Raw genomic sequence first — 14,056 nt, 5'->3', positions numbered from 1 at the left:
TGTGTGTGTGTGTGTGTGTGTGTATGCCTAAGGGTAGAGTCGAAAGAGATAGAGAGGAAACAGTGAGGCAGAGCTATATGTCAGCAATTTCCTCAGCCCACCAATAGCTCAGCAAGGTATTACGTTTCTACGGCAACGAAGCCACACCCCCTCCCCCTGCCAGGATAGGTCATGCATGTCTGCACTGGCTCCTCCCTTTAATCCATCAGTCCTGTACACCGCTTGTCACCAGCTCCACCCACCTGGAGGGGTTCCACCAATAGAAATCTCTCACTCTCTCGCCCACTCTCTCTCTCTCTCTCTCTCTCTCTCTCTTGCCCCCGCCCCCCCTCTCTCTCTCTCTCTCTCTCTCTCTCTCTCTCTCTCTCCCTCACTCCCTCCTCTCGCTCGCCCTCAGGTGATGCAGCACTTTAAGGGTTAAGTCGGCTGCATGCTGGATCTCTGCAGAGGTGACAGATGCTTCCTATCCCACCCAGCACCACAGGGGAACTGGATTCACTCAGCATACCAATGAGCACCCCCCCCCCCCCCCCCACTCCAGTCTGACACCCACAAACGCATAAATATGCATATGTGGCCACACGCACATATACATACAAATGTATCCAAACACCAACGCTTTAATGCATGCACCATGTACCTGCCGTGTTACATAAACGACGCCGTATTTACGATAAGGGTGTTTATGCACATCATTGGAACGGCTCCCCGCTTTGCGCACCAAACAGATGTGCTTGGCTCACCTTCCAGCCAGAGTCAGAGAGACGTGAGCCTTTTGTCTGCACACATGACCTGCAGACGAAGGCCACTGCACATATACTGACACACACACACGCACACACCTATATGGCCAAACACACACGTGCACAACAAGTGCACACACGAGGCGACAGCCGCTCTAAAAGTGACAGCTGTCGCTATGATGGAGCACAGGCAGAAGGGGAAGTGAAGGCTAAGCCGCGGCGCAACATGGTGTCGAGGAGACCTGCTATTCATTTTCAGCTTAATATGTTCCAGCCCATTGGAAAAACATTGCTGCATATAATGTAAGCAATTTCATATGCGAACGCCACAGCCCTCACACTTCTCTCTGAAGGGCCCGGAAAAATGAAGAGACCAGATTTACCCAATGGTTGAGTGACTTCAAAAATAACACACAGCCAGCGTACCAATATGTGTGCATAAACGTGCACGTGTGTGTGTATATGTACACGTGCTTGTTGAAATGTGCGCGTGTTAATTATTTAGTTCCATCTGTGTTTCTGTTCCGCCTCTCTGCACATCTAATCTCCATCATGGCATCACTCGGCGGCCGAGATGATCGCACTGTGAGGCCGTGTCATATGCAAATTTACGTTTGAGACAAACATGCATATTTGTTACATCATTTAAAAAAAATCTTTTTACAGGCAGGCATGCTGTTGCTTTGCAAACAAAACTATATATTTGCTCATCTAATGATTTACAACCAATACACAATTGTGGTCCTTTTCAACGATGCATTTCTCATTTTGCCAGTTTACCCAAGTTTGACTGCCTTTAAAATAATGACCTTAAATGGATTAAGCTACACCGGCATCGAATAAGAACCAATACGGGAGCTGTATCACAATGATATCAAAGCTCACTTTTGATACTGTCAGAGAAGTGTTCATTTACAATATGCTTATGGTGTTGAACGGCAGAGATGGATTTCTAATATTTAAATATCTTACCCAGGAACAAGAAAGGCTATGGCAGTTCTTCGCGGAGGATAAAGAATATACAGTATGCCGGTGAGTATCCAAGGCTTCTACAGCTTAAGGTTAGTTACATTCAAGACTTTATAATGCCATTTCAAATCAAATGTTGGTCAAAGTTGTGATAGCATGCATCTGCTCTTAAGAGTCCTAACTACAACCACAAAACCACCACGAGGGTCATTCGATAAATTATTTTTTTAAATTATTATTTAGGTTGAGATTTGAGACTATTGACAACCATAAAATCGTACTTATGCACAACTTTGAAAGATTGAATCGAGACATTTAAATGTCAATAATGTTGTTGTTGTTTTTTTAACACACATGTAATTCTCTATTTTATGTTTAGTTTGACAGTAGGCTTCAACTGGAAGTGGCAATAAACAGCTTGAAGCCTCTTTTTTTTTAGTTGTTTACTGTCTGCCAAACTGCTGCTCGCTGCGAAGTGAGTTGAGTCGCGTTCACAGCCACCACGCAGAACGACGGCTTCTATCTCAAAGAGTCATAAGTCTGTCATCAGATTGCGCGAGTGCCGCCAAAGTGTGACAGAAGAATGCGTTCAAACTCCGTATTGAGATATATGACATCAACACAGAAGCAAGTCGTGCTCTCAAATGTTGACTCACTTGATGTCTAAAATATTCAAATCCACCATCTAAACTCCCACACGTGGTGGAGCCCAGCCGCTTCCCTGGTATCTTCATATGGATAAATAAATGGTGTGCTTGGCAGTGGGTAAATGAACGTGCTTTGCGCCTGCGGGCCCAGATGGCAGCCCAGTCGTTTGCTTTACCTTGTTTTGTTTAATTACTACAATCAACTCTCTATTTCTCCAATTAATCACCCCCAACCTGTTCCATTAGTCCCCCATCCTTTTCCTTCTCTCCAGCGTGTGCAGAGCCTATCTATCTATACAGCAGCACACGCGTGTCAAATATGGAAACGTATACTATTATTTACATATTGATGCATCATTTAAAGGATGCCCCCCCCATTGTCAAGCTATTAGCATTTTAAACAATTCAACTTTCGATGAACGTTATGATGGGGGGAGGGGGGGGGGGAATAGAGCGAGAATGGTGATGAGATAGCGAGGAGGCCCATCAAGGCTGCACGGAGGTGGCTGACTGAGAAGAACAGGGCGGAAAGCACTTCATTACGTCCTTTTATTCTGTTATAATCACGCCCGAGCATCACTCCTCGACGACACCGGGGCCCGGCCGCTGACACCGGGATTGATGCAGCGCAAGCGGCGGGTCCCTGGCACACAATAAACAACACCATTAACCAACGTGGCCCCAACGACGCGGTAAGCAGTTGTTATTAATTATAGTCTGCCCCAAGCTGCCTACACATTGCATTTAATTTCCTTTAACAGGACGACAGCGCAGATGATTGGGAGGCAAACATTTTTATGTCCAGATGATGCAGATGGAGTTCGTATTGGAATCCGTCTGACGAGCAACAGGGACACAGTAAAGAGTGTTGATTGGATTGTCAACAAATCAGGTAAAGCTTCTCTGAGGCGACAATCGACACACTTTTTGCTGTTTCATTTTGGATTTTAGTGTCCTCTGCACACCAAATAGAGTAAAACTATGTATTGCTCTCGTCGTTTTCACTAAATGTGCCGAAACGTGTTAAACAGAATCCAGAATGACCTTTGATAAACTCCACCGGCACTTTTTGCGTTGCAGTCAATCAAATATTAAGGTTTTACTGCTATCTAGCGGACATAACCTAGTACTGCAGCCACCAAATGAAAGTGGTGGAGAAAAAAACCCTGCAATTTATCATACATACGTTACTGTGGACTCCCAAATAGGCAAAGCTTGCAATTCGCGTTTGGAAAAAGAGCATTTTTGAAATATTATCATAGTTAATAATTGTATTATACTGGTTATTTACGTTTAAGTTCTTATCTCGAATTCATCATCACAACTCATTTGTGTGTGATTATTGACAGGCATTTTTTGCAAATGTGATTTCCAGTAAAGTATTCTCAGTATATTTTGACCTTATTGACGCAGTTTGAAGTAAATTAGTTACGTGGTGCACAAAACAAGTACATTAAGATGTAATAGCGAGTGTTCAGTGTGTTGTGATTTTGACATAAACTACAAGTGAAGAGCACATAAAAAATGTTGGCCCTAACTCATAACTGTTGGGTAATAGAAGGACAAAAGAATGTATTGATTTTTTTTTTTCCTTGCATTATCTTCCAAGTCATTTAAGGCCTGTTGGCACTGTTAAGAAAGATCATGTCATCAATTTTATGGGTGAAATGGACTGAAATGAGAGTTTCCCACTTTATTTACCAATAATTTCCTTTAAATTGATATGTTTCTACTAGTGTATTTCATATAAGATCGCGCACACATACATTCGCACGCTTAAGACCTTTTGTCTTAAGTCTTGAACTTCTAAACTCACGATATGAGTCCTGAGTGTGCAATAAAATGCTGTTGCATATAAAATGAACCCGTTTTTCCTCCTCTCGCGTATAATGTAAATTATACATTTTCAAAAAGTTTTTGGAGGTACTAGTTCAACGAAGTGCGATTACCATTTTAGTCGTTTGTATCAGTAAAATACTGCATTATTGCTTCTAATGAGAAACATCTCAAAGTGCACTTCTATGAATGACAGTTTAAAAATATTTTCGTCAAATATCAAGGTGAAAGAATGACATTTAGCTAACATTTATTGCTGTCACAAAATGTGTCGAAAGTTTCACCCAAACAGTCGATAACTCGTAGTAATAGTACAGTAGAAAATTAGTACCTCTGACACTGTCAACCAAAACGTAACTGTACTGTTTTGAAAGTCAGAATTTTTTTTGTAAACATATATATATATATATATATATCAAGTTTAATAATAACTGCACATGACAACGTCGTTACGTTTTACGGCCAGTAGATGGCACACTTGAATGACTAATTCTTCTCGGGCAGGCAGCGCGCGCCCGTCGCTTCAGGGAGCGCGCCCGCCCGCCTCTGCTTCATCCCCACGAGCGAGCCTCGTCGCCCGGGTTAGAGTTCACGGCACGGCCGCGCCGGCGGATGATGTGGGGCCAATGTCAGAGTCTAATCTCATTTTGCAGCCACTTTTTCTATGAGTGGAAGCATCCAGAGGGCCGAGGGACGTCAGCCAATAAACAAACGGAAGTGGGCGGCCACTCATTTATAACTATTAGGAACACTTAACTTTATGGTCGGCTTAAAGCCACGAGCCATTTACTACTGTGTTTTATTGGGAGGTCTGGATACTGAATCACCGATATTAAATTTGGGGAATAACCGCTATTTTATTGGTTTTATTTGCATGCTTTTCTGTCGGTTGCAGATGACGTGGATGTGTTAACTCACATCCACAAAGGCATTCGTGTACACTGAAAAGTCAAAAAGAGATACATGAGTTGCTATTATGAGAAAAGTACAACACTAGCATATTCATTTTGGTAAAATGAAAACTGCAATTTTTGTTGCTTCACCCTTCATATACACACGTGCACGTTGGATATAGGCCAGTGTGTTACGCCACTAATAATAGCGTAGAACACAACTAAAATCATATTTTGTATATTCTGGGAGAGGTCAAAATAAATGTGATATTGGCAGTTATGATCTTTTAGCTTGAAAGCACAGTACAAATGACATATTCATTTCCTGGAGACGTACTCTACTCTACTAAAATCCATTTAGTTTGACCTTAAACTTAAACTACATTCTGTTGTCAAACCTACACGTACAGACACGCACACGCGCACACACACAGACACACACACACACACTCGCACACAGGCGTGCGCTTATATCCGAGGGTTTGCTTTGTCCTTGCAGTGCAAAGATGCGCTTGAATGATAATGGCCGACAAGGAGCACTCTCTATAATTATTATGACCTATTTGGAATGACTTATTTCAGGGTTTGTCCATATGAATCATGTATCCACATCATTTCCATATATTTGGAATGATAAAATCGACTTTTCCAACGTTTCAGCGGGGGTATTTTGGGGCACGCGGTTGTTTCAGTGCTGGGAATGTGCCGGAATTGCAGCATATATGCTGTTTGTTTATGTGTGTTTGTACGGCAACTGCTATTATAGCCTTTGGGGATCTCTTGCGCAATACACTTTGGAGGGGGCAAAATAAGCAATAGCACAGGGCACTCTGAGGGATGTGACTGAAGAAATGAATGTCATTGAGCATCTCCAGAGAGCGGCGATTTGACTTTTTGGGTAACAAATGATTGGATGCGCTCGTTGGTTCCTCAACACGGTTATATTGCTTTGCACTGGATTTAGTGATGATCGATCATTCCACTGAATGATAAAGTAACCATCGCACATTTTGTGTGCAAGTCAAACAAATGTGCCATTCTTAGTCAGGTTCTTGTCCTTCTAGCAAGATAATGCCAGTAGCAAATTAGAAACATATCTCAGTAATGAAAGTTCTACACCGCTGCCAATCATACCCCAAAATTGAAACGCGACATTATTATTTTAAATGATTTTTTAAAATGATTTTTAGTTCTTATCGTGAGGTCTATTTAATAATAAAAGTAACCCGAATTAGGTGAAGTAGCTAACCCAATCCTGGGCATTGGTTTGTGGATTTGACCCAGCACAATTGGTCAAGATTTTGATCAGTCCAATCACTCGCATAATATTATTGGCACCGTTTTTAAACCAGATGCCTTTCCTGATGCAACCAGCTGTCTTGCTTTGGGACCTGACTGGATGTTATTATCCATCCTGAGTCAAAATAACTAACCCAATTTAAGGGAAAAGTAACCCAATCTGTTTAAAAGCCACACAGCGAGTGGGTGAGGAAAAGAGCCCAGCTTTTATTTATTTATTTATTTTTTAGTGTGTAGGAAACCGCGAGGCCTGGCGCACAATCCACTCACAAGATTTCCTCTGTTTGTCTGTTGTCAGGCATTATCTTAAATTACACTTGTAATTGTTACAGTCGTATTAATATATGTGGAGGGTGAAGCCATTGAGTGAGAGCGTCACATCAATACGTGTTGTACTAACATTTCTCCAGTAGTTGGCAGCAGAGGACTGACGCTGCGCTTGCCAAGCTTCAGCAGCTCTTCGCAATGTTGGCATGGTGACAACCACAACTCCCTTGAGTGAGCATACAACATGGAATGGTGTGCTGTGATAATAACAATACTAATAATCGCGATCATATTAATAATAGACGCGCGCACGCACACACAAAGAAGACACGCACACGCGTAAAGGCCGCGAGACACAAAAGTGGTCACGTGTCACCAGTTCACAAGCCAGACTGCACTTCCTGCTCACTAGACAGACCCATGAACACACACACACACGCACACGCACTTGCACGTGCACATCATGGCTGGCCAGAGAGCTGATACCAGATGGAGGTGCTGACATAGACAGAGCTGATAACTATGCGTCCCCCCTCCCTCCCCATCATTCCTGCACACACAGTGAAGATGGGCCTCACACGCACACGCACACATATATGAACCCACATAATCGCGCGCGCACACCTCATGTTATCAGCGGTCATCGGCCCCAGCTCGTGTCACATTCCTGTCCCCTTATCAGCACCTCGTTGCCCCGAGCTGTTAATGCTCCTCCTCCTGAGAGAAGCACACAGACAAGAGAGTGTGCAAGTGTTTGTGTGGGATGGGGGGTGAGAAAGGGGGGGGGGGGGGGGGGGGGATGGTGCAAGAGGGCAGCAGACAGGCACCCAGCATGGCGAGGGTGACGATTGGAGGGGCTTGGGAGGATGTGTGTTCTGATGACTGCGGTGGAAGTGGAACCTCGTGCTGTCTTTGCTTTAAATGAAACGGAGAGGAAAAGTCGTCTATGCCGTTTTGCTCCTCCCGCATGCTTTAAACACGCTTTTAAAAGTGTGGAAACTAGCTTGAGGGTAAATCTCTGAGCTCTATTGGACATTTTAATTGTCTGAGTGGTGCCACCACTTCCTGACTCTGTGGAAGACTTCTAGCATTACGTCCCCTCAAGTTTGAAAGCCATTACGTTTTGGGGACGATTTCGAGTTTTCGTATTGTGATGGTTTTTTTTTATTATTATTTTGCTGAAAGGTCATCTGACAGAGACGGTGTAATGAGAAATGGGTCCGTGTTCTGTGTTTGTTTGGGTTGAGTATGACATATGGAAGCACATATTAATAATAGAAAAAGGGCGGGTTTGATTTTTTTTAAATTTGATTTTTCTTTGTAAATTAGAAACATCAAAATTGAAATGCAGCTTGAATTTATTGTTTGGAGCGTGTTAAGGATTAAATTGAATAATTGTTTTATTTTCTATTTTTATTTCTACAACGTAAATATACCTCTATAGCACAGGACACAAATGGAAAAACAGCTCGTCTATTTATTTTGGATTCCCGGATGTGGTCACCGACAGCATTTCTCCTACTGACCAAGAGAAGGCGACAACGTGGCGCCTGAAGACGACGATGATGTGTAATCATAGCCAGGTCGCCGTACTTGATGGCATGTGACTCACTTTCATTTTGTCGCATGTAATTTCCACGGATAGCCAAAGCAGTCACCGTGACAGGTCACGGGGTGGCGTTGGTGTGCAGAAGGTTGGATCGGATCGGCGGACGTGACGTCAATCCTGCAGGTCAATTGGAGACAGGTGTGCACGTGAGGAGTCACGTGCATTGCACGGGTGCTGCAAGGTGGCGGTCGCGACGACGACGTTTGTTGCACTTTCTCGCAATGCGATTTTGTTTGTTGCAGGATTTGCACACTTGAGGAACGTAACAGTGTTAGAGCACAGCACGTCACAATTTACCTCCTTTGCTTGATTTAGCAGCGCCATTGAACAAGCAAAAGAAAAAATGGATTGGACTGGCGCACGCGACGTCAGGCCTGCAAGTCAATTGGTGACAGGTGTGCACGAGAGGAATCACGTGCATTGCACAGGTGCGGCAAGATGGCGGCGACGACGAAGACGTGGCGTTTTCTCAGCCAGCGAAGCACACAAGCAAATGTTTGTCGTTTGTTGGACTTTCTCACAATGCCATTTTGTTTTGTTGCAGGATTTGCACACTTGAGGGAGGCAACAGCATTTGAGGTTTGAGTATAACAGTCACAATCAAATTTCCTTTGCCTTATTTAGCAGTTTAAAGTCGTGGCAAACAAAACGGCACAAACGTTTTTTTTTTTTAGTTTTTTTTTTATAATGCTGGCCAGCTCTTGTTTTTATTTTAATTTTTTTTGTGTTTATGAGACTTGATGACTTTGTACTTGGGGATTGAACTGTAAGAGTTGTTTATTTGTTGGTGTTGATTAATATGGTATATTTTATTTCAGGTGGTATCTGACTATTTTTTTCCCCCTGGGTTTTTACTAATGTCTTTGTCTGGTCTTATACACTTTATTGTCAGGGTCCTTTTTTTTTTTTTGCCCCCTCACCCAATTTGAGGAAGGCCTAATGCATTTGTTGCTTTTTCTTTTTTTATGTGGTGGGTTGTTGACCAATGTGCAATTAATGTTCCTTGAATATTTTTGCAAACTTGTGAATGTGATTTTGTCCAACCCTTGGCACGATTGTCAGAAATTTACATTTAAATCTTTTCCGCTCCAAATGCAGCCAAAAATTGCGACTTCCACTGCTGGTTGGTACATGACCAACCTAGTAACATTTTGCGAGCATTCGTTCCTCTGTTTTGCGGTCGGAGGGGACACTTCATCCTATTTGGACGGCTAAACTTGACTGGTGCTCCGCACAATTTTTGGACTGGCTAATCTGTCCTATTTGGGGTAAGTTGTGCTAAATGATATGAACCTTTTCTTGTGTACTTGTATCGCCAATTTCAAGAGTTAGAGTGCAAATAAGTATTAAGATAGATTAATTTGGTTTGATAATTGGCTAGAGTTGGCCACAATGGTGTCTTTCCAGTCGCAAATACAATGCTGTATCAAAATGGCTTTAAACACTCACACATTTTCTTTAGAAACTGCCTCTTAATTATTACAAAAACATGTTGAGTTACAAACTTAATTTCTGTTTTTTGTTTCTCTGTAGAACTTAAAATAACGCAGTATCCATAAATACAAAGTGAGCAGGAGGACCTCGGACAAGGTGAAAATAAGTTTGTGACATTTGTGGATGCAACTGTGTACACATTGAATACATGAAAATTTCTATTCTTGTCTAACGGTTTTTTTCTTTTCATCTTCAATTGTAAGGTCCAGACTGTACTGTTATGCACCATTCACTTGTGCCTCAACAAAAACAACTTTTGTGAATTCCAAAAGTGAGCTGAAGGGACATGCTCACTCTCCGCACTGAAAGGTAAGTCGAACAGAGTAGATTTTTAACTCCTCAAAATAACTGTTACATCAAAAGAAAATCTCCATTCCTGAGATGGGAACAGGTGTTTTGGTTTTTTTTTACCATGAATGCCTGCGCTTGTTTGTATTATACCTATTTATTTCTCTTGTCAATGCTATATTCAAATCAACACTCAACTTGATTTCACATCTACTTCATAGCAGGAACATTTTTTGTAATTATTGAAAACGTCGGCGTCAAGCAGCAATTGTACAGTTTTTTTTTTTTTTGTGTGTGTAATTTTGGTGGAGATTTATGAAGTTGACACTCTGGGTCAAGAGATTGGATGAGAGTGAAATGTACAAATGAAGTAAGCAGCACACAAGTAATGTTGCCTGTGTTTTGCAGGCTGGAAGAGGAGCCAAATGGGAAGAGGAAAAGGAGCAATTCCACATACAGTCAAGAATCAAGCATGACGCATGTGAAGAGGAGGGGGAAGAGTGTTGAGCTCTGGGGTGCGCCTTGGTCGACTTTAGCTATGGATGCCAATTGTGTGCTCTGCAAAAACAGTTGAACTGAAATGAGGGCAGGTGTAGAAGGTGTCCGGAGAGCTGATGGAGTCTAAAGTTCTTGCTTGAGCCGGTCTGTAGTTGAGGCTAGACGCATCCCGCTCTTGGCACAAGTTGAGTATGGCCATTCAGCCAAAAACAAATCGGCTCATGACTTGTCAGTCACATTTTGTTTACCGTCGGTGTTTGAATGACCTGTCACTGCTGTTCTTAGTTGTGTTCCTTTTCCCCCCCTCCCAGCGTTGAATTGCAGGCTGATGCAGGGCCTGGCGACCGGGACAAGTTCGGAGGTGAACCCGGAGACGTCTATGTGAAGCATTCTGCGTTGATTGACAGGGCCAGGTCTTGAGGAAGAAGCGCTTCTCTGGAGGAGTCCACCTGCAGCCTTTGGACTCAGGAAATGGTGTCTCATGTTGTTTTCACTAAACATTGTGTTAAATGTTGCTCACTCAGCTTCCATTGCAGCCTCGTCGTCCTGGAAGTGGATTGGTCCCTCAATCTCCGGTTTAATCTGCAAAGCCCGCCCAAAAGGGGTTTGGAATTTTTCCCTTGTCTGGTTTAGGTCAGGGGATGTTGCAAACCTTTTGTCGGATGTTGAAACTCTTTTGTAAATGCAGGGCAAGACAAATGCACTTGACTTGTTACAGGGTGGAGGAGGAGCCAGAGCCCATCTCGAACCACAGCAGCGTAATAAGTACAAATGAAGTTTCTGCTTGAACTGTCGATTGGAAGAGTAGCAGGAAGAAAGGGAAGGCTGGATGAAGGTCACAATGCACATGGCCATTGGGGAAAAAAAAATGAAGTTGTTTTGGTTGAACGTTGGACTCTACTAGTTGTATGTTTTTGATGATCTTTTCAATCACACGTTTGCATTTTCACAGAACTGTTTTTCAAACCTGTAATTGTGGTACTGTACCCCATGCTTCTATGTTGCAAGGTGGAGTGGGCTGGACGAGAGGCACCAGTGTCCAGCAGACGAGGGTAATAAAACCAAAAATGACGTGGGAATGAAATGAGGAATGCAGAACTCCAGTTTTATTTATTTTTGTTTGGAGTTGTGCATGGTGGACGAATCAGATGGTTCAAAAGTCAGTCAGTAAGGAAAGTCGACCAATGTTAATAAATGTGAAAAGTGTCGGGCGTAACAATGTGGCCCATACATTTTTGTTTTTGGCTGAGCAGCAGCGCATCGTACTCAACTCCTGGAGAGCTTTCGTCAGCGCCGTCCTCGACGTTGCCCGGCGTGATCGGCACAGATGCGTTGAGGTCTTTGAACGAGTGGAGATCACCCGCATGGAACCGCCGTGGCCGACTGTACCCGTCTCGCACCCGCCCCATCGGCCGTTTCGTGAGCCCGCAGTCGACTTGACTCTTCATTAGATCTTTGGCCGTGATGAGTCATGTCTCTTTGTGGTTTTATTGCGGGGGGGTGTTGTCGTCTGGTTCGATTTTTACGTTCACATTTTTTCGCTCGTACCTGCCTTGTTGATTTACTTGCAGGCTGCGCTACAGGGCGGCAGTGGGAGACCCGCTGCACGAAGGTAATCATTGATCATGCGCACACAATGAAGTGAGCAGTACACAACTAATTGCACATGATGCGTTTTGCAGGCCGGACGATGAGCCGGATGGGACGAAAGGACGGACGAGGGCAACCATTGAAGTAGACGCCTCCAATCAAATAAGCAAGTGACATCCAACTAGGCTAATCTGTCTAAATTTCTGACGTTTTTTGCCTTGTGGATTCTGCAGCCGCGGACCAGGACGAGATCTGAGGTGACCGCTTCCCCGAGAGGCGTCGCTTGGACTCTTCTGCGTCTACTGACAGAGCGGGCGATCCAGGTCCTGAGGAAGAACTTCTTCACTGAAGGCGTCCGCCTGTTGTGTTGAACTTGTCAAATGGAGACTCGTGATGTTTGTAGTTGACATTGTTGAATGTTGCCGCCTGGTATCTGGGAACGGGTGCCTTCCTATGTCTGTTCACTTCACGAGGTGGTGGTGTCACAAACCTTTTGCCCGCTGCGGCTTTGCTTGAAGGGCTCCACGAATGCACTTGACTTGTCGTTGCAGGATGGAGGAGGAGCCTGGTTGTCAGGTTGAGTGCTCTTTGGCAAGGAAAGTTAGTTGGTCAGCTGGTTGTTTGCCTTGTCTGGATCCAGAGCAGCTTTTTGTTATTTGAGGATGTCAGTTTGAAAGTTGGTGTATGCTGTTGAGGAAGGCGTCAGTCATATTGATAAACACATATAAAAGATGTTTCAGGGTTTTGGAGGCACCGGCCCGGACGAGCAGTAGCAAGAGGCGCTGGACCAGGGTAATGAGTACAAATGAAGTGACCTGCACACAACTAGCGGTGTTTGTTTTTGCAGTTGCGCATGGCGGAGAAGGAGCCGGATGGGTCAAAAGTCAGCCGGATGTGACAGTCTCACATCGGCCATCAGTGAGCCTGCAGTCGACATGAACCTTCATACGATTTTAGGCCATGATTAGTTTTTTAGTATGATTCATATTTCCCCTTCTGCTTCACAGGCTATTACTCGGCAGCAGTGGAGTGGGATGGCGTAAAGAACCACCAGTTGGAAGTATCATTCAAGCAGCCAATCGGGTCACAAACGCCCACCTCATTGTACCAAATGTTTTGCAGGATGACCAATGAGCCAGATGGGGCTAACCGGCAATGAAACGGGCTCGTGACATACAACTCTATCCTCTGTTGCTGTTGCAGCAGCAGCGTGGAGAAGCCGCAATGGTACGAGAGTCACCTGCGAGAACCAGAACAGGGCCAGAAGTATAAATGCATGCGTCCAAATCAAAGTGACTGTTCCAAAAGTCAGCAGGGTGGAAGAGGAGCCGGATGCAAGGGTAACAAAACGCATGGCAAATATGGAAGCAAGTGACACACAATGAAAATGTTGTTCTTGTCGCAGAAGGCCATCGACGTGATGAAAAAGAGGAAGGACGGCTCCAAGATGAACAGCTTCTGGGCTCTCGAGGTGAGCGTCAGTCGTGCGCGTTGACATGGATGTCGAGGCCTGTTACGAGTCCTTCTTTTTCGTAGCGTTCCCCAACGAGAGGGGCGGGCGCTCGGACAGCAAAGCGCCAACTCGAAAGGGAGAGTATGTTTTTCTTCTTCCACTTGGTGTTTGTCTCCTCTGTCACTAACTCACCGGGTGTGCACTGACTAACACTGACAGCATTTCGTAGCGAGCCGTGCGTCAAGGCAACAATGCTTTGTTGGAGTAACTTGTTCTCTGAAATGTCGTTTTGACATGTTTGTGTTTTGTCTGAAGCGACATGTGAATTTTCCTTTTGTATGTTCCAAATGTGCCTGTGTACTTGCATTAAAATTATGAAATGGTTTCACGTGGTCAATTTTTTTTTTTTTTTTACATGGGCGAGGGAGTACATGTAGCCATGTTTTATAAAAATGATTATGTGCAGAGTG

The 14,056-nt window shown here is 44.0% G+C and overlaps 1 protein-coding gene across 11 annotated transcripts; it reads left to right on the top strand.

Moving 5' to 3' along the window:
* Positions 1-7,470: 7,470 nt before the first annotated feature.
* Positions 7,471-14,056, top strand: LOC147132294 (uncharacterized). 11 transcript variants are annotated; one of them, XM_086015445.1, is made up of 14 exons: positions 7,471-8,691; positions 8,808-9,853; positions 9,961-10,066; positions 10,454-10,727; positions 10,855-11,710; positions 11,797-11,962; positions 12,115-12,155; positions 12,226-12,277; positions 12,367-12,456; positions 12,981-13,051; positions 13,141-13,216; positions 13,337-13,473; positions 13,539-13,604; positions 13,670-14,056. In XM_086015445.1, the coding sequence occupies exons 5-10, from the start codon at positions 11,634-11,636 to the stop codon at positions 13,029-13,031; spliced, it is 477 nt and encodes a 158-aa protein (XP_085871571.1). In that variant the 5' UTR covers positions 7,471-8,691; positions 8,808-9,853; positions 9,961-10,066; positions 10,454-10,727; positions 10,855-11,633; the 3' UTR covers positions 13,032-13,051; positions 13,141-13,216; positions 13,337-13,473; positions 13,539-13,604; positions 13,670-14,056. The 11 variants fall into 11 exon arrangements, with proteins under 11 accessions (XP_085871571.1, XP_085871576.1, XP_085871573.1 ...); XM_086015450.1 differs by having other exon boundaries at positions 7,471-9,531; positions 9,797-9,853; XM_086015447.1 differs by having other exon boundaries at positions 7,471-9,853; positions 10,855-11,176; positions 11,262-11,710.

This window comes from Filicampus tigris, chromosome 18 (assembly GCF_054856515.1).
Source record: "Filicampus tigris isolate MCC_2025a chromosome 18, RoL_Ftig_1.0, whole genome shotgun sequence".
Lineage (NCBI taxonomy): Eukaryota > Metazoa > Chordata > Actinopteri > Syngnathiformes > Syngnathidae > Filicampus > Filicampus tigris.
This window is presented reverse-complemented; position numbering and strand designations above follow the sequence as displayed.

What these genes read in the sequence shown, in the direction of transcription:
- LOC147132294 (XM_086015445.1), top strand. Translation starts at nt 11,634, where the DNA reads ATGCAGAACTCCAGTTTTATTTATTTTTGTTTGGAGTTGTGCATGGTG. An exon ending in CCCGCCCCATCGGCCGTTTC is followed by an intron (nt 11,963 to 12,114) that starts GTGAGCCCGCAG and finishes ATTTACTTGCAG; the next exon opens with GCTGCGCTACAGGGCGGCAG. An exon ending in GGACGAGGGCAACCATTGAA is followed by an intron (nt 12,278 to 12,366) that starts GTAGACGCCTCC and finishes TGGATTCTGCAG; the next exon opens with CCGCGGACCAGGACGAGATC.